This window comes from Chaetodon auriga, chromosome 22 (assembly GCF_051107435.1).
Source record: "Chaetodon auriga isolate fChaAug3 chromosome 22, fChaAug3.hap1, whole genome shotgun sequence".
In the NCBI taxonomy this organism is placed as follows: domain Eukaryota; kingdom Metazoa; phylum Chordata; class Actinopteri; order Chaetodontiformes; family Chaetodontidae; genus Chaetodon; species Chaetodon auriga.
Window position 1 is genome coordinate 15440736 of NC_135095.1, and position 25429 is coordinate 15466164.

General features: G+C 45.7%; 3 protein-coding genes across 4 annotated transcripts in view; 1 reads left to right on the forward strand and 2 right to left on the reverse strand.

Annotated features, from left to right (window-relative positions):
* Positions 1–440: 440 nt before the first annotated feature.
* rhno1 (RAD9-HUS1-RAD1 interacting nuclear orphan 1) lies at positions 441–2156 on the reverse strand. The gene is made up of 3 exons (XM_076722653.1): positions 2091–2156; positions 1757–1936; positions 441–1548 (listed from the first exon to the last, which is right to left on the reverse strand). Exons 2-3 carry the CDS (start codon positions 1919–1921, stop codon positions 808–810), a joined length of 906 nt encoding a protein of 301 aa, XP_076578768.1. The 5' UTR covers positions 1922–1936; positions 2091–2156; the 3' UTR covers positions 441–807.
* A 263-nt stretch (positions 2157–2419) lies between these two features.
* Positions 2420–8261, forward strand: foxm1 (forkhead box M1). The gene is made up of 9 exons (XM_076722446.1): positions 2420–2507; positions 3601–4091; positions 4228–4376; positions 4901–5092; positions 5193–5321; positions 5542–5601; positions 6079–6127; positions 6241–6413; positions 6593–8261. The coding sequence occupies exons 2-9, from the start codon at positions 3638–3640 to the stop codon at positions 7406–7408; spliced, it is 2022 nt and encodes a 673-aa protein (XP_076578561.1). The 5' UTR covers positions 2420–2507; positions 3601–3637; the 3' UTR covers positions 7409–8261.
* Positions 8262–8427: 166 nt separating this feature from the next.
* Positions 8428–25429, reverse strand: part of LOC143315027 (cystine/glutamate transporter) — a 138699-nt gene continuing 121697 nt past the window's right edge. The window contains exons 1-13 of one of the 2 annotated variants that reach the window (XM_076722441.1): positions 12103–12279; positions 11797–12029; positions 11435–11561; positions 11237–11352; positions 11019–11144; positions 10833–10932; positions 10698–10742; positions 10491–10614; positions 10295–10398; positions 10108–10204; positions 9440–9589; positions 9173–9350; positions 8428–8805 (exon numbers count right to left, since the gene is read on the reverse strand). In XM_076722441.1, the coding sequence (XP_076578556.1) occupies positions 8741–8805; positions 9173–9350; positions 9440–9589; positions 10108–10204; positions 10295–10398; positions 10491–10614; positions 10698–10742; positions 10833–10932; positions 11019–11144; positions 11237–11352; positions 11435–11561; positions 11797–12025 (1461 nt within the window). In that variant the 5' untranslated portion in view covers positions 12026–12029; positions 12103–12279 and the 3' untranslated portion in view covers positions 8428–8740. Of the gene's footprint in view, positions 8806–9172; positions 9351–9439; positions 9590–10107; positions 10205–10294; positions 10399–10490; positions 10615–10697; positions 10743–10832; positions 10933–11018; positions 11145–11236; positions 11353–11434; positions 11562–11796; positions 12030–12102; positions 12280–25429 lie in introns of those variants that run through there. The other variant, XM_076722442.1, reaches the window with a different exon arrangement.

Below are 25429 nucleotides of genomic sequence, written 5' to 3' on the forward strand. Positions count from 1 at the left end.
AGCTGGAAACAAAATCTTACCCTAGAATATTTTAAGTGTATGGATTTGCTTTTTTACCTTTATTACATTACAGAGAGAAGGAGGTTCCTTCTCTGAGTTTCACTATCCCTGCCACCCCATTACTAATTGTAGAGAAGAAGAGAGAAGTCTAAATTAAACAAGAATTAAACTTTGAACTTATTCATTTATTCTATACATTTTATGCAGCACATCTGAAAGACAAAAGTTTGTTAGGTTACACAGCATTGCTCACAATCACCAGCAGCAGCTTTCAAATGATCCTCCAGCAGCCGCCTTGTGACTTCAGATTTCATGTCACTGACATTATACAGCATTTGCTTGATACTAGAATGCAGCCCACACAGGCACAGTCTTTTCCTATTTATCTGCCATTTAAATGCTGAAGAACAACAGACTATAGGTGTGTGTTGCTCGAGGTCTTGACTGGATTTGAATGTAAGGACTGCCTCTGCTTTGCGAGAAAGCTACTTGAATACTGCACTAAGTATTACATTTTTGACCTGTTCATGATTTGATTTTTACAATTATACCTACCAGGGCTGCGCAGAGGGGGTGGGTCACTTTATTATAGTTATTTCATAACGTGCCCGCCTTATTATTACAAGGTTCACTCAAAGTAAAAAGAAGCAAAGCCAGCGAACTGAAATGTCATAATTTTACAATGCAGCAGCTCCATTTAGGGCAATAAAAATAGTTCATAGAAAGACAGAAAAAGCCCACTGAACAATCAATACATTTTCCTCTGTTGACAGTGTTGCCTGATCCGTTTCTCGCCAGCTCTCCACATCAGCTGTGAATTAACAATTTTGAATCAGAGAGGTGGCCCCTCTCCTTTAAAAACAGCATCAAACTCCTCCTCCTCCTCCATGTCACCTTCAACCCATAATCCCTCTCTGGTGTGTCAGCCACCAAAATGTCAGGTGGCTGATTATATGGTGGTGTACATGACTGAGGCAGTAGCAGGCGCAGAGAGGTGGGGGAGGAATCACTGCTCCCCTCTTGTATTACTTTTGGAGTGTCTACATCAGGTGGTGGATCAACACCGGCGTCCTCAGTGGCCCTGAACTCATTGGAGGCAGGTGTTGAAGCACAATCTGCTGGGATTCTGCATTTCTCTGTCACTTGAACAGATGGAGTTTCAGTTTGGTCCGAACGTCTGCCGGAGGATGCAGCACTGTCAGAAAATCTCTCCACATTTCTTTTTCTGATTGAGGTCCTCGGTCTCTGCGGTGTGTCTGAGTACAGTGCACTTGAAAGCGCCCCTCTGATTTGGCATGATCCCTGCGGTTGATTCCCGGCATGAGACACAACGGTACGCTCTGCAGCTCTCTTTGAGCATGTGCTCTTTGGTTGATGAGGCTGGTCTCTTGACCTTGTCTGAAACGTTAATGAGGGGAATTTGCACACGCTGTTTTTCCTGGAAAGCTGACTGCAACTGTCAAGGATGCTTGTGGCAGAGTGGCATTTTCTCCTCCCTCGTCTCGCTGGAAGGGCAGCTGCAGCTGAACTGTCAAACTGAGGGCTTACCTAAGCGAATCAAAGCACAGCAAACAAATAGCAGAATAAATCTTCAGCCACATATAATACTTTTTACTCTGTGATATAACTGTACAGGAAGTTTATCTGCAGACCCTTAAAGCTGGAATAGATTCTGTGACGCTTCAGCAGTGGGCTGTTATCAAGCAAAGAGCCATGCTGTAACCAAAAAAGTGTCCAGAATGGATGAACAACGTACCCAAGAGTTAAGTGCTGAGCTGGTGCGTTCGTGTTTCTCTGTGAAGAATTCTCTGGGGTTGAGTGCTGCTCGGACTTCAGGCACATTTTGGACTCTGGCGCCGCACACAGTCCGCTCCAGGAACAGCAGGGGAGGCTTCTGTGTCTTTGCAGCTTTACGGGGCATTGATAGAAATCATTCCTGGAGACCAAGTGGAAAGAAAACATCACTAAAACCAAAACAAATGTGTGATTCAAATATTGGACTTTTACTGTTCTTGACACAGTTTGTTTAAGGTTCAGAAGGCCACAGCCAGCTGTTCACTTTGAACGTTGAACGATCCCATTATACATACCTTAAACTGGTACTTCGCGTGAGACATAGCCACCATTACAAACAATTAATACGTGCAGAAACGCTGGTTATTGCATTGATTTCTATAACAAACTTTCTTGTTTCCCGTCTTCTGGTTAGTCGTTATTTCCTGGTTTCCACTATTGTCGTCTCTGATTGGTGCATCGTGGTCTTTGGTCTCGCTGCTATTGGTGTAATGTTGTACCATGTGATCAAAGTGACGGAAACAGCGCCTACAGCGCCAAAATTCAAAAAAACGTTTCTGAATCGACCTGACGGCATGTAAATAACACTAAATGGAAGAATATCATAGATATTATGGATCCTTTTATTTAACATCGAATATGATCAGAGTGTTTCAACTGCTCGTAGGAGTCCAGCCATGCGGGATTGCCTGAAAAATTACAGGAATGTGAAGGTTTGGCTTTATCTAGCTTTGTTGGTCGTTACAATGCACTAGTTAGCTAGTTAGCTGTTAAGCGATGATTAGCCACCGAGCTAACTTCCAACCAGAGCTGACGTTATCGTTGGCTGAGAGAAAGTTGCAAAGTTAGTAAGAAATGGCATGTTCAACAGTTAATCCGTATTTTCTTTAAGTATTTCCTCCAAATACTTGTAATGTTCATGTCGTATTCCGATGCATGTAATTCATGTGTGCCAAGTGCCCGTCACACTGAATTCAACTTAAGCAATATGGCATTGTAATATTTTCATGACTTTTTCTTCAAATATGCATCGGTATTAAAATCATTTAAGAGTTTTATCAATAGTTACAAGCAACTCTTCCATTCGGCGTACCTCACACATCCAGTGCAGGGCTAGTTTTAAGAGAGTCTGAACTCCATTAAATGCACCTCTTTTTGCTGCCGCACTTAGCGTTAGCTCCACAAGCGTTAACTGTTAGCTAACTAACGGGCGATAACGTCAGAAAGTAGAGTGAATTGGTTATGTAATTTGGCATTGTTTTGAGATGGATTGCCGCTGTCTATTAGCCAAAATTTTCGGAGACCCTTAATTATTGTTACTGTAGTTAAAATAAGTTAAATATGAATCCAACTGAAACGTTGGACGTTTTCCAGGGATTCAGCGGTAAACGTTACACAAAACACGCCGTCAACCGTAGACTGCTGTTCTAGAAGGCAGAGTCGCCAGGGAACAACAACAACTGATATCTGAAAACAGGCTGCTGAACGAGCAACTGCACACCTGAAAAACTGACACACGGACGGTGTGGATCTGAATTTCATCTTGAGGTCCATTATTAGCATATAGCCGTCCAACCAGTGTATTCTGACAGGTATTTGATTGAAGTTGATATCTAATCTAGATCGATCATCGTGCGGAGGAACGGTTTGAGTTAACTTGTTAGCTATCAGCTTATTATAGACTTCATACCTTCTGTCAGACAAACGTTAATTCTAGTTATCATGGTGTGTTGATGTGCTCCTTGTGCTATGTTTAGCAGCTTTTAAAACACTGAATGTATTTGTCTTTGTGTTATATTTGCACAGATTGCCAGTGAACCCCAAGGAGCATTTCATTGATTTGATGACCATGAGACGGAGCCCGAGGAGACCCCTGATCCTGAGAAGACGAAAGTTACCTTTTCAGCAGAATGAAAAGCCAGCAGCTGAATGTCAAAGCCCATCTGGTGTAACAGACTCCAAAGAGCCTTCTGAATCCAGTGCCAGTCAGTGCTTCCCCGATGGCATCCGCATTATGGATCACCCGTCCATGTCTGATATACAGGTGGTTGTCGTTCCCAAAACAGCAGACCTTCAGAGTGTTATTGAGGCCCTCACGGCCAAAGGAAAGGAGTGCGGGGTCCAGGGACCAAACAAGTTCATCCTTCTTGGTGGGAACGGCAGCCAGGAGGATGGATCTTTGTGTCAGCCTGCTGCTGAAGGGGGTGACGTCTCTACCAGGAGTGCAGTTGGTCAGCCGGTGAAAGCAGAAACATTGCACACTCCGGACGCTAAACCTCTCACTGGAATTAGAGCATGTATGGAACTAATTTTTTTTCTTCTAAGATCGTATTTCAAGTGCAATTGTGGACCTGTTTAACAGCACCGACTTGGTTAACTGTCTTTAATCCGTCCTTTGTTTAAGCAATATTGGTTTTTGCTTTTCTTTATTAGTGAATAAGGATCTGGACTGTGGTCCTTTAGATGACAGCCTCACCAATATTCAGTGGCTGGGCAAAATGAACACATGTGCCTTGGAACCAGATCCTGCCAAGCAGCCGACGAGCACGGAGAACCAAAACTCAAACTCACAGACTTTTCAGGTCAGCCACTCCTTGTCGTCACCTCAGTGTGACTGATGTGAATTCATGTGCATGTGTGCAGGGATCAGTGCTCTCAGTCAGGTCTCAGCGTGTCCCCCAGACACCACCCTTTAACTGGTCTGTCTCACTTAAATGTCACGTCAGCGTTGGCTACAATGACTCCATAGAACTGGGCTGTTCAGTTGATTGCAGTCTGCATCCTCACTGCTAGATGACATTACATCCTACACATTGATCCTTTGACCTTCATTTTACCAGGCTAGACTATAAGAACAGTTTCTTATTTACAATGACGACCTGCAGTTTGCATCAGTATAATGTGTCCAGTCAGCAAAACTCTCAAAGTTGCTGACCAGTTTTTTCATTCATAAACCCACCTGAAGTCAGATTTAAGATGTTTCCATGCAGAAGAGTTTAGTAGAAATCTCTGTATTTTCTATACTATGTTTAGCTGATCTTCACCTACATGTTAATACATGTAACATGTACTCAAAACTTGCTTTCTTTTTTCTCTTCTTGCACAGGCACAAAATACACACATGGAGGCAGAAGCTGTCCAACAACCCATGTCAGAGAGGCCACCATACTCCTACATGGCCATGATCCAGTTTGCTATCAACAGCCGGAAGAGCAGGAGGATGACACTGAAAGAGATTTACACGTGGATCGAGGACCACTTCCCTTACTTCAGAAAGGTGGCCAAGCCAGGATGGAAGGTAGGTCAGAAGTGAAATATGATTGTGTTAGTCAAGAGCACGCAGGAGAAGCAGACAGCATCGCTCACTGAGAGACTTTCTTTCTCGTTCATCATTGCAGAATTCCATCCGCCATAACCTTTCGCTACACGACATGTTCATTCGTGAGATGTCACCAGATGATAAAATTTCCTTCTGGACTATTCGGCCGGAGGCCAATCGGTGCCTCACCCTTGATCAGGTGTACAAGGTGAGCACAGCCGACTTCTTACTGCCGTCACCATTTTCACATCCTTCCACCTTTATACTGCAGGGAGAATCTCATGCTGTTGAACTCTAGTGTCATGTCACATTATATGCTTATGATGCTGTTTTAATTGGGCTTTTTCAACACAGATAAGAAAGATATTTTAGAAGACACCCCAGTCTTCATGGTTTTCTGCCCTCTCACTCTACATTTTTCTCTACAGCCTGGTTGTGACCCAATGACTGCTCCTGTTCCCGTGCCAATGCTTTTCTTTCCCCACCAAGTAAGCTGGATTTACCTTTCTTTCAGTCATCTAGGGACAGTCTTCCTCTCTGCAGTCAGGCAGAAGAAAGAAGAAAAGGGCCAGAAAGTCAGAAGATGTCCGCTCTCACTTGCCTGTCTTTGTTGGCAGACCCTTTGACCCAGAGTGCAGCTGCAGCTGGAGGTCTAAAGTCTAGGGAAACCTTTTTGTTACAGGAGATGATATGAGCAGCAGAGACTGAAGTCACACTGAAAGTCTAGTCTGCTTTGACACCACTTGCCTTGTCCAACAAGGAATGTGTATACCCCTGTATAACGTCTAGGTACAGTTCTAAGAGTCTAACTTATCACTGGACTTTCATCTGTTCTAGCTCGCCAAATCCTAAGAGAATGCAGGTTGTCAGTAAAACGTAGTCAGGAATGAGAGAGCACAGTAAAGCCACCGAGGCAGTACACTCAAACTCTGTAAAGGAATGTTATGTCATTTGATTTTTCACAGCAACAAAAGAGGATACTTCCAGATGCAAGAAAAACAGCAGCTGGCTCCGGTGAGTTAAATGAGGAGAGGAGTTGGTGGAATGTCAGACACGCAGAAATGTCTGGTTTTTTTTAGTTTGAAAACTGGTCATTAAGAGGTTGTTGTTTCCTTTTCTTCATCCAGAGAGAAAGATGAAGCCTCTTCTCCCTCGAACGGATTCCTACTTGGTTCCCATCCAGCTCCCCGTCGCCTCCTCCGTCTATCTGCCGTCCTCATCGGCCCAGTTTCCCGCCTCCGGCTCGCAGCAGAAACAGAACACTTCACGGGGAGCCAAGAGAGTGCGGATAGCTCCTAAGGTGAAATCTCTGTCAGGCATTGTATAATTATGGATGAATCCAAACGCACACTCTTGACGTTGCTGCTGGTGATTTGAAGTGTTGCAGTTTGTCACCGTCAGTGTGAGATCAGCTCTGCTTTGCCTTGCAGGCCACAGTTACTGGTAGAATCGTAAAGTGCACGGTTGTATGTTTTACAGGTGACCCAAAGTGACGTCCCGGCTGTGGTGACGCATCCTCAGAGGTGCAAAGACCTCAAGGTGAAGGTGAAGGACGAGTCGGTGTGCGCTCCAGTTAAATGCGAGACTCCTAAATCGCTTCCCAAGAGACAAGTCAGCAGCTCTCGACGTAAGCAGCGCCTGGTTCACTCCATGCACGAGGAGCCCGTCCTCCTCTGCCCCGATAATACTTTCTTTGACTCTGGCGTCGCCTTCGACGCGTCGACTTTCCAGGACGTGCGAGATGCTGAGCTGGACGAGCACCAGCAGCACAGCCCCGATCGGGAGTTCTCCTTCAAGACGCCCATAAAAAGCAGCAGCCACCTGACCTCCTCCACGCCCAGCAAGCCCCCCTCGAATGTCTTCCCCGAGCCCTGGAAGGTGACCCCTGTGGGCAAAGGCAGCCAAAGTGTTCTGGACTTCAGCCCCATCCGCACACCAGGTGGTCCCGCAGTCACGCCGCGGCATGACTACACCACCTTCAGCTTCAGCAGCACTCCCTTTAAAGACTTTCCTCTGTTCAGCTCCCCCAGAGAGCTGCTCACGTCAGCCCCCTCCAGAGCGACCGGACCGGCAGACTCTCCCATGGAGTGCCTCAGGAGCAGCTGCTCCAGAGAGCTGCTGCAGGCGGGGGGCGCCGCACCAGCTAACCGCTCCGTCACAGAAGGCCTCGTGCTGGACACAATGAACGACAGCCTGAGCAAGATACTGGTGGACGTCAGCTTCAGCGGCCTGGATGACGAGGACTTGGGTATTGCCAACATCAGCTGGTCCGAAATCTTCCCTCAATTCAAGTAGCCTGAGGGCCAAAAATCTATTTGATTTCCATGGACTTGTTTTCCGGAACACTATAGGCTGGAAACCTCACACAGAGAGAGCAAAGCAGACGCAAATGTGGGAAAAGCAACTAAACCTTTAAGGAAATGACCAAGATTTGAGAAAATTGTCAGAGCTGGAGACGGTTAATGAAGATTATATGACCTGGATTCAAAGGAACAGGAGTGAACACTGTTGATTAACAGCTGAAGTTAATCAGCTTCGTCAGGCCTGGTTTGTAGAATTTGCCTTGGTTTGCATCTGCTTTGCTTTTCTCTGGAAGTTTCTGGCGGCTGTTGGGAGGAAGAAAATGATTTTTTTGTTACCAGGTCAAATTAGCAAGCTGTTCACCTTCCTCTTTGTTTCTCTGTCTCTTTTGGTGAATCAGTCCTGTGTCTTTATTATTTATCCTAGCTGTCATATCTGTACTGTTGAAGGAATCCCCTGAGAGGAGAGACACGACTAAGTGTATATGTATGTTGATTTGCACATTTTAATATATAATTTAGCTTTTACATATGTAAATGAAAAGACGTTATATTCGGACGGCCTCGACTTCTTTGAGATTTTAGATTGTGATGCAGGATTGTCGTTAGCAATAAACAGAGGCGAAGTAGTACGACCGGCACTAACAGTACGAATGTCTCTGTCCACTGATCCGTCTTCACCTTTTGACTTTCTACACCCTCACAGTGATTGTTCATCAGTACGCCACTTAGTGCCTGCAGAGGGACATTCTGCGTGCAGCGGCTGCTCGTGTCAGCGCCGTATTTAAAGTCTTTTGGGAACAGCATACTTCATATTTGTGTTAGTTTTCAATAAAGATGCGAACCACCTCGGTGTGTTTCTGTTCACCACAAAAGGAACGCAGCTTTTGGAGGACATCATGAGGTGAGAGACGCACGTATGGCTTTAATACTTCATGTGTGTTTATCAGTGAGAGGTTCTGCGTTGCAGTGAGTTGATCTGCTTCCAAATAAAACAAAAGTTGAATTGACAGATTGTTTCTGATTCAAAAATGACTTTATTGGTTATAACAGCTTTGGGGAAAAAGCAGAACTTTAGATGTTCATGAAAAATGCCTTTTACTCCTTTTACTCCAGTGCAGAAAGGTCCAACATTATGCAACTTTCCTCCCTAATTCAGTCTTAAAATCCTATTTTCTAAAAATTCTACCACAGCAGTCAGATAGGCCAGCTGTTGCCAGCATAGTTTCTCACATCTCAGTATCAAAATGGACAAACTGGTTTAAAGTGTAATGAAAAAAGGTTCTCGGACGTGTTGAGGTGGTGTCCAGGTGGCCAGTAGGGGGCTTCAGTATGTCTGGATTTCCTGTTGAGCAACTTCTAGAAGGATCTGCAGCTGCTTGCTGCAGCAGTCTGGGAATGTTGAGGAGAGTCAGAGTTACCACAGAGTTCAGACGGCTTTTCATTCTTGCCAAAGTCAGGACAAAACATGCAGAGTTTAGGGTTTAGTAAGCTGTCGGCCAATCTGAGGCTGAAAACCCCTGTAAGCTCTGGACCAGCAGGGTCTTAGTCTCAGGCCGACTCTTGTGTGAAAAGTCGTTTTCCTTCTCTGTTACAAACAAACATGTTCGTGCTTTACGAGCCACACATTCAACTTCTTAAAGTCCTCCTCCGCTCAAAAGCATGTCTCTTATTTTTGCTCCTCCAGCTTCACCATGCAGAATGACACACTGAGCATGAAAACTAAACTCCAACATTTGCAGGTTTTGGTCAGACTTACTGAAGATGCGTCTCCATCTATTGGGCAGGCGAAAGCGGTAGATGGTGACGTAGTAAACAGGGACCCCGGTCAGCGTGAGGACACAGCTCCACCCCGTGTTCCAGGGGTCCGAGTACAGAGACAGGCCCACGATGAAGAAGCAAACCACAGTGAAGGTGACGGCGATGGCCAGGGGCACCTTGGAAAGTCGCCAAAAAGAGCAAAATAAAAGAGTTTTAATGAAGAGGGAGATGTGCAGTTTGGCACAATAACCACAGACATCCTAACCTTAAAAGGTCTTGGGTGGAGGGGGAAGCGATATCGATGGATGAGCATCCCCATGGTTGCCAAGGCGATGAAGAGCCAGCGGGCGAAGGAGGCAAAGTTGATGAGCTGGTAGATCTCCCCTTTGATTAACATCAGCACCACCAAAGGGTACTGGAGACACACAATACAGCTCACATTCATCCTCAGTCCGCTCCTGCTGCGAGTGTCACACAGCGTGAAGCAGCGGAGGTTATAAAGCACCTTTTATCTGCACAATTGTACATTTGGGTGCCACTAAGAGTGAGAATCAATCCTGATTCAGAGCCGTCTGCTGCAGTAAATGTAGGATTTCCTGCCAGTAAACAAGTTATTACTGACTACATCACGCTGGACATTTTGTGACAGTTTTCTCACCAACTGAAGACAAAGAATAGACACACCTAAAAATGCTACACAGTTCTGACATAATTGTGCATTTAAAGCAAACATACATTAAATTTAGTAACAGTAGTTTTACATGCAAGCGCCATCTGCTGGTGAAGAGTGTGAGATGCAGTTGAAAGCTCAGAAAGAAAAGCTTGTAAGCAGACCTTGAGTTAGTTATCAAACATCCAAACATTGCCTCGTGTCCCACTTTGTCTTTTTTTTTTTTTTTTTTTGTTAGCTTTGCAACCTTAAAGCGTTTTTACCAGTAAGAGCACAGCAGGCAAAGGTGTCTGTCTGCGGATGTGAATCATGGAAAAGATTGCAGGCCAGTGACCCTCCCTGGCTCCCACAAACAGCATCCTGCAACACAAGCAGTAAAACTCACAATCAGGCTGTTCACAGTCACCGCACGCATGAATGACAGCGATAACACACCTGTGCTCGGATTACCTGGGTGAACCAAAGAAGCCACCGTTTAGCGCTCCGAGGCAAGACAGAGCCACAAGAATGGGAATCACGGACGCCAATCCCTCGAGAGCGCGGCTTGCAAACGTCTGCAGGGACATACTCTGACATGTCAGCGCACGGTTCATCTGTTTCCCACCACCCTGCTTCTAAACGCAGGCTATTAAAACACAGCACTGACCACGGCCACGGCATCCGACAGCAGCAGCTCGGCGGGGGTCATCATGGTGTAGTAGGCCACATTAACCAGCACGTAGAAGACCGTCACTGTCACCATGGAGCAGATTATGGCCAGTGGGATGGTTCTGACAAAAGGAGACGTGATAGCATTTTCAAGGCAACGTGGCTTTTAGAGACTGATTGACTGGAGATGTCAGATGTGAAATACCTAGTAGGGTTTATGACCTCCTCTGTGACAAAGTTCAGATAAAACCTAAAGGAAGAAAGGAAAAGCTCATCCACGGTTCCATTTATGGTGAGATAAGGCAATAAAGCCAGTGTTCATACCGCAGTGAATACCTACCATCCACCGTAGGCATACAGGCCGTTATAGAAGGCCAGAGGCAGCCTGTCCAACGTTAATGACTCGACCTCGAAACCATTGGCGAAATTCTCTGTTTTTCCTGGAGAGAAGACGACGCAGAGAGAAAGTGAGCATCATCGATGCCTGACACACGTGTCCTCAGGAGGAACAGTTACATCCTCCCACCTTTGGCCAGAGCGATGATGCCGGGGATGATGATGAGGACCAGGGCAAACGTCTTGATGAAGGTCAAGGTGACCTGAGTGCGAGAGGCCATGGTCACACTCCAGCAGTTAACTGCCACGATGAACGCTGCAGAGACGCAAAGACAAACAGCAACAGTAAAAGAAGATACACAGTATAATGTTACTGTGGATGGACGGAGGAGGTTTGAATCCACTCACTCAAGCCGATGATGCTGACGAGCTTGATTAGCGCCGTGGGAGCAGCGCAAGGCGCAAAGAACGGCTCCACCACATAGCGGCCGAAAGCCAGGGACACATAGGAAGCCACAGCTGGCCTGGAAATGGAAAACAAGCCCCTCATGTGGTGTGATTCGACTTCAAATCAGGACAAACGGGCACGAAATCAGACCAACCAACCTGATGAATAAGAATTCAACCCAGAGTCGTAAAAAGGCTGGCAGTGGCCCCAGTGTCTCCAGTAGGTAAGTGTAGTGGCCCCCTGATTTTGAAAAGCTGGTGCCCAGTTCAGCATAACACAGAGCCCCTGAAAGACACACTTTGTATTTTTATTGTGTAACTTATGAATAACATGCAGCAACATGCTCAAGCTGAGTGTTGGGTGCCAACAGACTTGCTAACATTTTTGCTAACAGCAATAATCTTATTTCATTGTATTTATCAAAAGCATTAAATGCTCACACACAGTACCACACACATGCTAAACAGTAAACTTCAGGTCAAGTAACACAGCGGATAAACGACACCGTGGAGCATCTCACCAAACAGGGACAGGACGCCGCACAGCGCCCACACCAGCAGAGAGAGCCCCACGCTGCCACTGTTCATCAGGACCCCCTTGGGCGCGATGAAGATCCCACTGCCCACCACTGTGCCGATGATGAAGGACACGGCAGGCAGCAGGCTGATCTCCCTCCGGAGGTGCACCACCTCCTCTTCTGCCTTCTCCTTCTTGTCCCCCTCCTCTCTCTTCATCTTCGTCCCGTCCATTCCTCTGTGACCACACTTTCTCTCTTTGATTAATGAATCTACGTCCTGTATCAGGCCTGCAAACTTGAAGTCCTTACCTTGTGTTTGCCTCCTCCTGATCGCTGCTCAACACCAAACCAGCAGCAGGATCCTTCCCTCTTCTCCCTCTGGTGCTTTCCCACCAAAACAGCAGTCAACAGCCCTCCCTGTACTTCCTGTTAACCCCTCTGGATGCACATTTGCAGCAGTTCAGTGAACGTGCATGGAGCTGTGCTTGGGAGATAATGCTGGCGACAACATAGCCGCCTTCTCCCCCGAACTTATCCTGCATGTTTTTCTTCCCTCATTGGCTCTTACCCCCCCACACCCCCCAGCCTGAGCAGGGAACAAAGGCAGCTCTCTTCCAAGCTTCAGCAAGTAATTACAGCAGTTTGAAAGCTCGATCCTTTCCTGCATTGTGCTGCATGCATGTGCTCTTACATGTGTGTACAGCTTGACGGCGGCCTTTCGGGTTGTGTGGAGTGAGGGTCAGGGCGCTGTAGAGGCAGCTGCACTGACTGCAGGAGGGCTGCTTTCAATAACAACACACATTTCAATCTTGCCCCCTCCTCTGTTTCACAGTGTTCTGGTGTTGAATCTCTTCTTTTTCAGCGACTCTGCCTCTCAGCTTTCATGCACAAAAGGCTTCAGCTGAACCTGAACCAATGTTTCAAGATCAAACAGGCCCCAGAACGGTTTTGAAAGAAAGGTAACAGAAAACAAAGACGAAGGAAAGTCACTGAGGCCACTGCATCAGCTTGTTTTTCCTTTTCACTTGACTGGCCGCTCCATGGATGTCAGCTTCACTTCATTAGCGACAGCTCTGCTTGTTAAAATTCCTCCACATGCACTGCACACTGAGAGGTTCCTCCGCTCAAGACTTATGAACTGTGAATTGCATTTGCAGTCACGTGTGAGCAGATGTCATCTGATGTCAGAGCCAAAAGCTGATATGGAAGATGTTGCAACATTATTGGATTTTATTCCTGATATGTGATGGCACTCTCGTGTCCAAGTTCAGCATAAGAGGATCACATGATGTCTTTGTTTTGCTGAGAGATGCAGTTAAAGCCAGTAAACATTTGACATATTAAACTCAAGCTGTTGCTTCATATACAAGCAGTCATGTTATACTGTATTTATGTAATAAGACATGAGGATATAATTAGAATTTGATGGCAGCAACACGTCTCTAAAAAGTTTGGATGGTGGCGACAAAAGGCTGGAAAAGCTGTGAGATGCTAAAAGAAAACAGCTGGTGTAACATGTCACCAGTAATCAGGTTAACTGGCAGCAGGTGTGTAAAAAGAGCATCCCAGTGAAGAAAAGGTGGGGAGGGGCTCAGCACAGAGAGCATGGCTCTGTGGTGAAAGAGGATAGAAATAAAGGATTATATAGATAAGATAATGAATAACAAGAGATCGTGAAAGCAGTGAATGTTTTCAGCAGGAGATAAATGAGTTATAACAGATGTTTCTAAAAACATTTTACCAATAAAACTTTGCAGTTGTCTCATATGTAAAGACGACATTCGTCCAGCAGAGGGAGCTCAACCATCTGACCATTCACTCAAAGCAGGCTGCACTTTGTGTTCCTTCCAGAAGATGGCGACGTCACCTCACTCTAGACATCAATTATCTATCAGAGAGATCCTGCGTTGCCTATTGCCTCTCTGCCCGGGGTAAGGCCATGGGACATCTGGAGCGTCACACTGTGAAATCCCATGGCAGGTCTGAATTTAGCCCCCCCTCTCAGCGGGTAACTGTGCCGCCGGCTCACACAGCCGCCCCAGGAGACGTGAGCCCAACTCCCCCCGCTGTTTTCCACCTGACCTCCCAGGATCCCTGCCCAGTCAAGTGGAGGCCAAACCAGCCCGAGCCGCCTTCTCCCACACACTCATGTCGCACAGAACACAAAGGGAATGCGGCCCGAGATTTCCCATGAGCCACTCGCAGGAGGCTCCCGGAGGTTTTCCCACTTTGTAAAAAAGTGGGGTTTGAGGACAAAGGCTTCCCACCAACCTTCCCTCAGCGGACATCCCACAGGAGGAGATGCACAGGAATGACGGCGTTAATCACCGGATTCACTCTCAGCACACCTCTGAAACGTACACAGTTACCTGATAACAACAGCTGGAATCTGAGCACGCGGCTCTCCGATGAAAGAGGGATCTCTGAGGATCTGGACTTGACCTGATGTGAGGTCGCGTCAGAGCCCTTGTTGGGAATCTATAGTGAGCTAAAACACAGTGACACGTTACCATTATTCATCTCCCTCCTTGTGGATTATCCCTCTCAGGGTAAACAAGGAGAGAAGAGTCGTCCTCCATGCTGTCCTCATGGAGACATCGCCTTGGCAACCAGCTGAGGTCTCTGCACACATGGAACGAGGCCCGGCGTCTTGAATCCCCCAATTACAAGCCCTATTATCACATGTTCTGTGCGTAGGTGTGTGTGAGAGACCCTGTCCTGGGAATTAATTAACCCTCACACACCATACTACATACACACACACACACATACACACACAGAGCACTCAGAGCACTCGGTCATATGGAAAGAGCCATAAAGAAATGCTCACACACACACACATATATACACACACACACACACTTCAGGCGCTGCTGTCTTAGCAGGGTGACGGAAACAAGCACAAACAGTGTGATTTGGACTGTTCCTGCAGAGTAAGTACAGACAGAAAGTCACATTTAATGAGAGTTAAATGATTCCTCAACTTGTCTGCCCGAGGGGATGCTGTTTCTAAAATAGATTTATTGGGCGAGGAGGGATGAGGGGTTGAATTTCCCTCCCTCGCTGGTGCTTTTATTGAGAATTTTATGTATTCTGCCTATTTTTGGTGTTGTTGTTCTGCTGGCAGTGGTGGAGGAAGTATTCAGATGATTCACGTGTGTAAAAGTGCGTTTAAGTACAGCACATGAGTAAATGCACTTTACAGTCCACCACTGCCTGCAGGAGTATTTCTCTGATTTCACTTCTATGTATTAAGTTATTATTTTTTCTTTTTTCGTGATGCTGATCATGAAGTCCATGTTCTGCATCAGCGCACCTTTCCGTTCAAACCTGTTTAGCGAGCCCTGTCTCTGTCGCAGTGTTGGATTCGCCGCCATTGTTTGCACCTGATCCTTCCTGTTCCGAACGAGCTCCAGGCCTGCAAACATTTGTGCTTATTATCGTTCTGCATTGTAAAATTAATAAACTCATAAACCTGCTTTGGGGCCCCGGGGCCAAAATGATCTCCTGGGCTCTTATTAACCCCCAATTCAGCCCCCCTTTCCAGTATTCCTATCATATATAATACACCACCCCAGTGTTTGGTGTGGTAATTTGTGGTTTGGTGCTTGAGGAACAATGAGTGTTTTTACCCTCCTCAGGATCTTTCGGGGGTCCCTGTGATCCAGCATTGAATGCTCTGACATATTCTCTCTCTTAATTGCTGTCTGAATGCGAACCAGTTTGTTTCTACTGGGTCAAGTCTCACCAGTTACCAGATACCATAAAACCAGATCCACAAATCAAAAAATATCAAAACGTCAATGTGAGTCTGGAATTGGCTCCCAAGACGCGCAGTCACGGACGCTGCTTTTAGCATTCAGCTCACGGCTCGCAGCCCATCTGTTATTGCTGTGACTCTGGCAAACCTCACGCACACACACGCACGCACACACGCACACACACACACACACACACACACACACACACACACACACACACGCACACACACACACACACACACTTCACCGTACAGTGTTTCCAGTATGAATTGCGCCGGCTGCGGGGAACAGGATCATTACATTGGATGACATACATTACACATGATGGATGGGCTGGGTGATGCTGCGTGGATAAAACCAATCGACAGGTAACAGCCGAGTGCTGGAGCACGCTGTTAGTGGAGAAGCTCGCAGTGCATTCTGAGATTACACTTCTGCCCACGAGAGGACGGCACGGACAGGCAGAAGTGACAGAAATGTTAAAGAAGCTGCTGTTCAGCGTTGCATTTGGCTGGCGGGATGCTTCACTGCCACGGCTTCTTTCGCCCGCGGACAAACAAGAAAGGCTGCGATTCAAAGCCTTCTTTGGGATTTTGAGGTCTTCCCAGTATCTGAAGTGTAAATAAACACCACCGGCTCTGCTGCGTGATGATACGCTCCCCCACTGTCCACAAGCCAAGACGCAAAGAACCCGGTTTTAAAAAAAGAGGAGAAAGAACAATACATCATCCTCGGCTGATTCAGTGGCTCCCAGAAGGAAATCCTTCTTCTCTCCTGCTCTAATCTCATTTTCTGTTTCGTGCTCTCGTTTTCTCTCTACTTATAGATGCATCCTGGGCGTTTGGAGTCCTGGACACACTCATACGGTACCTGACTGCAGGAGAAACTATCTCAGATCTGACTCAAAGTTTCTCCCTCCTGGTAAATTTACCTTGTTGTTCCTCGTGCTGGTCATACTGGCCTGAACACTAGCTTAATGACCAGGTTATACCAGGTTTGGGTCTTCCTGGTGGGTTCGTTTCTGGTGCAACTGCAGAGCAACATTCATAATTGAGGTACTGACCGACACTGATGTGTTTTTATTAAGAAGTCAGAGAGATAGTTTCATGACATTGTCCTTAATTAAATCTTTGCTTTGTGTCTTCTTTCAACAAATCTCCTGATTCCTTTCTGTGAGAGACGAGCAGGACCAGCAGGTCTGTTTGCAGCCTCAAAGATTCCTCGTTGTAGATCTTTGGGCCATGCTGCTGCTGCGGTGATATACCCTCCATCCAATGAGAGGTGACTCAGACAGCAGAGTGAGTCATCAGGCCTGACCCCGTCAGTTTCATAATGCCGTGGAATCTCTAACAGGGAGTCACTTGTAGTTCGATTAGTTTGTATAAATGGGTCAAACCACCTTCAATGAAGCGATTCATCTCTCCACGTCTTAACTTGATCGTAATTATCAACTTTTGCCTTAATTACATTGCAGAACTGCACCAGCGAATAACTAAACAACCAACAATCACCATGAAAATTGTGATTAAAGTGCAAAAGTCGCTGTTAATCACAAATAATGAACACGATTAATAATTCATCAGCGTCACCATGCAGTGGCTGCAGCCATTCATTGTGCACTTTGCTGCCATAAATTATGGATGTCACGCCTAAATGTTCGCGCTGTTTTCAATGATATCAGTCTATATCGACGTCATCGGTCGTTACAAAGAGCCCCTGCGTGGCACTGACGCTGAGACGACCACCAGATCTGTGTCCTGTACATGTTCCTGCGAGCCTGAATGCATCTGCAGTACTAGTCTAACATCTAAGAAATGAACTGTGTGTCGCCCTGCAGACGATTCACGTCGTCTCACCGCGTCCGCCCGTCCTGACAGCCTTATTGTGGCTGTAAGACACTCTGCCATTTATATGACCTTTATGGCTGTATTAGAAATGTTGAGAGATAAAACTGAGATATTAAGAGTTTTTTGAATCCCTCTTTCTGACACTGCCATGTGAAATATAGACAGAATAGGACTGGACACTATTTTTACTTTTCCATGAGAAGGAAGTGTTCCCATCATGCATTGTATTTCTCCTTTATGAATTTACAAGAGCATTAAAGCAGGAGTAACCCAGAGTGTCCGTTTCATCGCAACAAAATAAATTGCTCGTTAAAACTCATTCTCATTCAGCAGATATTGATTTGGTCTGAGTGAAACTGTAATTACATCGTATTACTTACACTGTGATGGACTGTGGGGTGGCAGACTTGTCTCTGCGAACCTCTTATCATGCTGCCAATGCCAAGCTGAGGTGAAAAGCTATAAGTGATGTTAGCTTCTTGCTAGATTTCAGGGTATACACTGTAAAACACTGCAACGGACCGACTCAAACTGCTTTGAAAAGCTGCACGTGAGCTAATAAGATGAATAAAATCTGTCTGTCCAAATGAACTTAAAGCTTAGTTTAGACTTTCAGTGCAGAAGCAGTCTCCACTTCCTTTCATAGGATTTTATTTGCTTTGTATTTTGCCTCAGACGTGGGCTGATTCTGTGCAGGAACACACAGAGAGGCAGACAGAGGACCATGACATTCTGCTTTTGTGATTCTGGCATCCTCATCATCGAGCTTTCATTGCTGTGGCGTCTTTGAACTGCATTTTTCCACTGATCACTTGTCAATTAAGCTTTGTGACAAGAATAGTGGCGTCCTTAGCGCCAAGACAACAGCGGGACTCCCATACTGATCGTCTCAGAAGTCTGCATGAGTAAACCCAAGAGAGGCAAAGGTGGTGGGGCGAGAGGAGCCAAAGGAGGCTAAAGGCCAGACCAGATGATTCTGGACCGCTGACAGCCAGCCTGGAGTCGCTGTCAATCATTCATCTCTATATGTTTAGTCAGTGTTGTTACAGATGCTTTGCAGACTTACTTGATTGGTAGATGACATTTTCCCAATGACTGGTGGACTAGGTGCCCCTATGTTCGACAATGGTAGATAAAACACGCTAAAGTGCCCTCTGTGGAGGCCCAATGGGCAAGAAAATGTGTTAAAACGCCCTCTTGGGTGCCCTCTAGTGTCCCTTCCAGTAGAGAAAACGTGGTTAGAGTTTGGTGTTTTTTTCACAATAAATGCATCACAGCTTCCTCCACTCTGATACTCTGGTGCCCCTCAGACAGCCCGAGTCTGATCACGGTCTTATACATACGAGATGAGACGATGTCAAAAAGTCCGACCACCCGACATCGTCTCTGTTGTACTTAAGAGTTAAAGACTCTTCCCAGCCTTAACCAAGAAGATATCTTTTAGCCCCTGCCTTCTGCCGTGGTGGAGACAAACAGAGAAGGAGGTCAGAAAACGGTCATGTGAATCAGTTTTGCACCCGTCATTCGTAACGCTTTCGGGAGGCGGGGAGGCTGACTCTCTGCCCAAAGCGGCGGCGGATCAGAAAACCCTTATGTGTGTCATTTTCTCTTTTATATTTTGTCGTTTAGCTCGGAGGACTTGTTTGGGATTCAAGCCAGAGATGTTCCGTCTCTCAAACCTCCATGTTTGTTCCCTCCAATCAAACTTCACTGAAGCAAATGCCAAGACTGTCGTAACTGCCTGACTGAGATACTGAGGCAATTCATCTGAAACGTCTAAAAAAGCAACAGAATCACCTTATATATTATTATTTCTGGTTTACTACTGCTGGAAACATCAAGTAACCATAGTGATCCAGTAAAATAGGTCGTTTATCATCGTTTTACAGCGACTACAGGTCCAGTATGTGATAAATGACCACTTCCATGAGCACTGAAGAGGCCAGAAGTCATATATATGTCAGACATAAACAGGGTTACACGGCTACTGTTCAAGCACGATGTACTGCATGTGATTCACAACATGTATAAACTCTTTCAGGGAGCTGTAAAACACAACCTAACCTTGTAAATACTCCAGCATGACAAACGACCCAAGAAGGTTTTTGAAAATCCCGTGCAGGCCACGGATGCATCAGACGGAGAGTAAACTCCCATTCAGCCCTCAAGACCGCGTAATTAATGGCCTCTGAGGAAATGTCATGAAGTTAACAAAGGATAACATTAAACTGCCAAAGTTAAATATACGCTCAACATTAACTTCTGTTTTTGTCAGAGAAGGTTAATTAATGTCTGAAAAGTTTGTTATAGGAAGAACTGAGAGGTCACCAAGGAGATGTGGCTGCGCTTTTGATTAGCTTGACAGTCATGGGTTATAAAACTTTTCCTCTTCTTCTTCTCTTTTTTTTTCTTTTTTTTAGATGAGGCCAAAAATCATCCCCTGCCAACCAGACAAACAACACCGCACCGCTCAGCGAGGGAGCGAGCCACTAATCTGCGATCTGCCCTCTGGAAGGGGTTTGAAGTGCTGTTGAGCAGATAGATGCATGAGAGCGCCTTTATTGCGTTCATCTGGCCGGTGGCTGAGCCAGCAGATCGCGCTGATGGATGACAATTGCGGGACGTCTCCCTTCCGCCGCGGAGGCTCGGCCGACTGGGCTGCAGTCCAGCTCCATGGGAGTGAACGGACTGGCGCTGTCTGCTCTGCCGGTGACTTGCCTTATCTTCCCAGGTTAATCATATAAGCCCGAACTGCTGGAGATGGACTGCTGAGAGAGAGACAGAGAGCGAGCCAGGAGAGTTTTGGCTTCCGTGAATGGATCTCTAAGGACAGGGCTGTTCTTGCTCTCTGGACTGGACCCAAGTAACACTCTGTTCTGCTCACAATCTCAATAGAGGAACACCACTTTTAAAGCCCTTTTACAAAAATCACACCCCCTGAGGAAAGCGGACGTAGACAGAAATCATTTGTTTTCACATGATTAAAGCCCAAATCCTTAACTTTTTCTGTAAACTTGCTCAAACCACCTGTTAACCTGATTGTTGATTTCTTGTTCTCACTCCCAGCTCGTCACATACGCTTGTTCAGACCCCCTTGGCATCACTTTCTCAGACACTGGGTACCCTTTAGTGTCATTTTCCAACGTGCAGGGTGGTCTGATAGACTTGTACAGGCTCCCAATGCATCAAATTACTTTGCATGAAAAGCCAAAAAAGTCTGAGCCAAACACTGTGACTCAGGACACCAGGGTTTGCACCCTGTGTGAAAAGCAGAGGTTGATGTCTCTGGTAAATGAAGTCCCGTACGCAACTAACATACTTATTGTGAGCCAGTTCACAGCTTTAACTGGGCATTTATGACTGTTCTCAGCAAGCTTTATTTCCTGCTAACTTGACCGTGGAGGCCTGCATGTTGAAAAGCCAAGTGGCAAGAGGGCTCAATGCACGGCAGGAAACACATGCAAAACAGGCACATTGAGAAAACGTCACCAGGTCGAAACACATACACAGCATTGAGTGCTGCAAAGTGAGAAAACACCACCAAATACAGAAACAGTGCAGGCAGCACAGACGACAGCAGGAACTGTTGTCCAGGGGACACTAAAAAATGATGCACAGGATTGGGACGTGCTTGTTGTTACTGAAGTCATTGAAGTCAGCTCCTGTAAGTGGACAGTAAGTCCCGGCCGTGTCCCGGCTGTGTCCAGACTTGCAGCATTTTTGCGTTTTCTTCAGCCCTCACTGCCTTTGTGCGTTGTTACCTTGCGTCGCTGCCATCTCCAAACTTTGCTGAGCTCCCCTGAACACATCAGCTCCCCCGTGGCGCCCGTAAACAAAAGACCCCCGTCTTTGCATTCCCCTCAGCTCGCACAGGCTCCACATATTGCTGGACGGCTTGCGGAGGAACCTGCCTGATCGGGCCGGGATGGCGGGGATGCAGCTGTGATGAGAGTCTGATGGCTGATTGACTGTGGCACTATATTACCTAAAGGGGCGTGTTGAGCTCATCTCAGCTCGCTCAATCAATGTAAATCTGTCCAGCCAGGGAATTTATGTCTCACATGATGAAGTGCTTTGCTTTACTGTGCTGCATTAATTTGACGGGGCTGTGATGTAGTCAACGACGCCACTTTCACCCATTGCCAAGAATAATAAGTGAGATGTAAGTCATGCAATGCATCATTCATCCACTGTTTGTTCCCCCCCCCTCGTGTCTGTTGAATGAATTTCCACCTTCGTGTCACTTCATCAGACCCACCACAGCGCTGTGCCCGTGCTCTCCTTTCCAGAAAAAGCTGGCTGACCAAGTGCTTTAGCGGAGAACCAGTTGCTAGGAGACACCTCCTCCCTGCCCTGCGGATGTCTGGGTTGCCCATTGTACAAATTTGTGAGTGTGTGTTGGAGAGAGAGAGAGAGAAAGAGAGATGCTCTGATTCTGGATTCAGGGTGACAATAAAACAGCCTTGACTGATTTACAAGTGCTATCAACTGTACACCACTTATTGTATAAATATCAATATTCCATTTCATCGTGCTCCAAAACATTTAGCTTCAAACATTTCACCATATTTTAATTGAAAAAAAAAATCACCTGAAAACGAGACGTGTTTCGTAACGTGTGGCCTTCAGCAGCAGGTGGATGTTTCTTCGTTTCCTCTGGTGGATTTGGGATGTTGTCTGATGTTCGCCTTCAAATCTCCTGATTCCAGCCTCGATCACAGAAGGTACATTCAGTGGATTCAGGTCGACGCTACCAGTTTTTACCTAAATTACCTCAGAACATGGGAGTCCTTCTCCATCTATATGTCACTTCTGACTGCTTTTCAAGGACGCCATCGTATCACCTCAGTCCTGGCTTCCCTCCTCTGGCTCCCTGTTTGGTTTAGAATTGATTTATTGATCACTTTTAAAGGAGCGTGCGTTTTGCCTCGAGCTGCAACATGTTCACCTCGTATGAGCCAGATTGCAGCCTGAGATCTTTGACTTTTATTCATTTGCTTTTCATTGCTTTTATTCTTTTGATTTGTGTTTATTTATATTGACATGTTGCATTTTTGCATCTTTTGTCTTCTTGTTTTCACTTATTTTGGTCTTGGGCCTGTTCGACCTGCTGTATAGCTCCACTATCCCTCTCCTGTCATTGCTGTTTTTAGTATTTTCTTGGTTCCAGATAAATCTGACGTCGCTGCTCACTTACAGAAGGATGTGACCCTTCCATCACACAACCAATGGATCCAAGATGTGATGCAGAAGATCAGGGCGGGAAAAAGAGGGATGCACCCTCAACGGTAAATTTGTACGACTACATACTACCAGCTGACCAAGTTATGACAAAATTATGACCAAGATGACAAATGATGTTAATGTCTTGTCTGATAAATGGAGAAAAATCACTATTAATAAATAATAATGATAATAAACATACTAATTCCCATTGCTAACAGAGATATTTAGCTGGTTTTCTGCCTACAAAATGCTGTTTTTGCTGAAGTTGCATTGAGAAAATGTACAATTCTCCTTATTTAGCTTCTACACTGTGAGCGCACATCAGCAGCACTCAGGTTTTTCACAAACAGTTTTGTTCAACGTGCTCTTCGTGCGCTCACACACTCATCTCCTCCTGCCTGTTGAGCTTGTTCCTTTCCCCTTGTGCATCTCTGAGCTTGTTTGTGTGTGCGTTCAGACGCAGCGTCGGCTTCCTGCGCTGTGAAGTCGAGGCTGACTCTAACCAACGGTCTCCGCTGGATTAACTGCGGTAAAAGCTTTCCTGCAGCTTGAGTGGTGTGAAGTCAGCTTGCATATGGGCAGTAGGAGGAGATGCAGAAGTGCGTGTGGGCTGTTGTTGTCGTCATATATGTGACCTCCTGATTGGGTCTTAACCCGAGGAAGGAACTGTTGTTTCCTGTCAGCACGCTTCCTCTGCAGTTTTCAGGTAATTAAACTGATATATTATATGAGAGTAGAAGATGTAATTAATTGCATTTCTATTTCTGTGTGGGGCCCACAGCGCAGATCAAATGACACCCAACCACATATTAGAGGGAAACAAGACAAACAATTGATCTTTGAGCATGCTCTGCAGTGCAGGCCATATTTATTTCCACTGTATTCCCACTGCAGCCCCTTCTCTTGATTACACTGACGGGCAACGGGGGTTGAATTAACTACTGTTTGTACGAGACACAGCAGAGATTGTTTATGAAAGATGTCTGTGATGTCGAAGTCTCAGCTCATAAAAGCCGGAGAGCACCATTATCAAACACACACTTCATAACAGAGATTAAATCAGAGTCTCTGTGGCGAAGCTCACAGCAGCACAACACTGATTACGCTCGGTCGAAGTCGTCCACCTCACCTTCGCTAACACTCAGAATATTATCAGGAGATCAGAGGGAGAACAGCGTTTAGCCTTTGGGTTGTGTTTTTTTGCTCAAAACAGACACAAAAAGACAAAATCGAATAAATTTATTTACTGTTTAAAGCTGTAAGAATTAAATGACTGTGTGTGCAGAGGGTCACTCATAGTAATGTGATTTATCAGCCATCTCTGCAGTTTGCTTTAGCTCGTTTTAGCATCTTTCAGCTCATTGTTTTGGTTTTACAGCACACATCGGCTCCATCTTCGTCATCACCTGCAAGCAGCTGTTTCTATGCAAAAATGTGGTTCTGTAATATGTCAGTGTTGTGTTTAATGGTTGTTTCTGCTGCCCCCAAGTGGCCAAAACATCAGTTCACGCAGGTCAGAAAGTCTAATTTATCTGAGATGTTACCACTTGCTTTGGAATAAAGACAGTTCATGTGTTATTTGTGATAGTTACTACCATGGTACCACACATTGTCCACAAAAAAGTTTAGAATTTTACATTACATACAGAATGAAATATGGGTCTGGTCAAGTATTTTCGGCTCGATTTCAAACAGGCCGGTGCTGTTCCTGGAGGAAGAGCCCTCTCATGGGGAGGAAATTATCCAAAAAGACAGAAACTCCCTCCTTCACGTTTTGTAATTTGCCTGCTGCTGCTGCTGCCACACAAAGACTTGTAAGCTGCATAAAGAGGATTTATTTGGACTGAGTCATGTCGTGGCTGGACACAGCATCGTGTTTGATCCCACAAATACAAGGTGTGACCTTTCCGTTGTAATTCTTGGAGGCTATGTGAAAGAAAAAACACAGTTTCGAGTGTGAATATGTGACAGTAACTGGATGTGGCAGCATTATATGAGCTCTGTCATAATATTTTGGCTAATGGGGAGGAGTAGGTGTGTGTGGGACGGGTGTTAAAGGTGTAACTTTGCATTTTTGCATAAAGACAGCGAAATCTGCTTTATAGCCAAGTGTAAATTGTTCTATTTAAGCCGTAAAAGTATAAATAAGCAGATTAAACGTTGAAAGGGACGTGAAAAAACCTTCCTCTGAATGCAGCTGAACTGTCACTACTGTAAATCCAGAAAGACAAAGATGTTTGATGAAAAGGCGAATGCTTCAACAGGATTAAATACGATAAGAGTTACTGGAAAAAGAAAAATAATTCTTTGTGTTCGTTCCTCCTTTGCAGCACCACAGATTAACTGTTTCTCCAGCGTTTGTGTGAACCAGCCAAGGGCTCATTCCTAATTCCGGTTTTGTCATGTCTCTCCAATTCTTTCTGCCTGCCCCTCCAGCCTACACAGATTAAAGCTCTACTTTCTTACCCTGACCCCGTGTGCTGACTCACCCGTTCACAGAGCCTCTTTGTTAACAAATCGCCACTTTCTCCGCTTGCAGGACGCCACTTTAAACTCAGAGTTCGCCCGTTGAGTTAACAGAACAGAGCAGTTCATGCACATATGAATCAAGACTCCACAGCACTGATAGCACTGCTCCTCATCAGCAAACATGTTATATGGAAGCTTACGTGATTTTTGTGTTTGGGGCTGCAAAATAGTTAAAAAAAAATTAGATTAAGTCTTTCTGCTAAATCTTGTGTGAATGTGTTTGGAGACCCAGTGTCCTTGCTGTCCCGGGTTTGGTCTCACGAGCTGACGAGC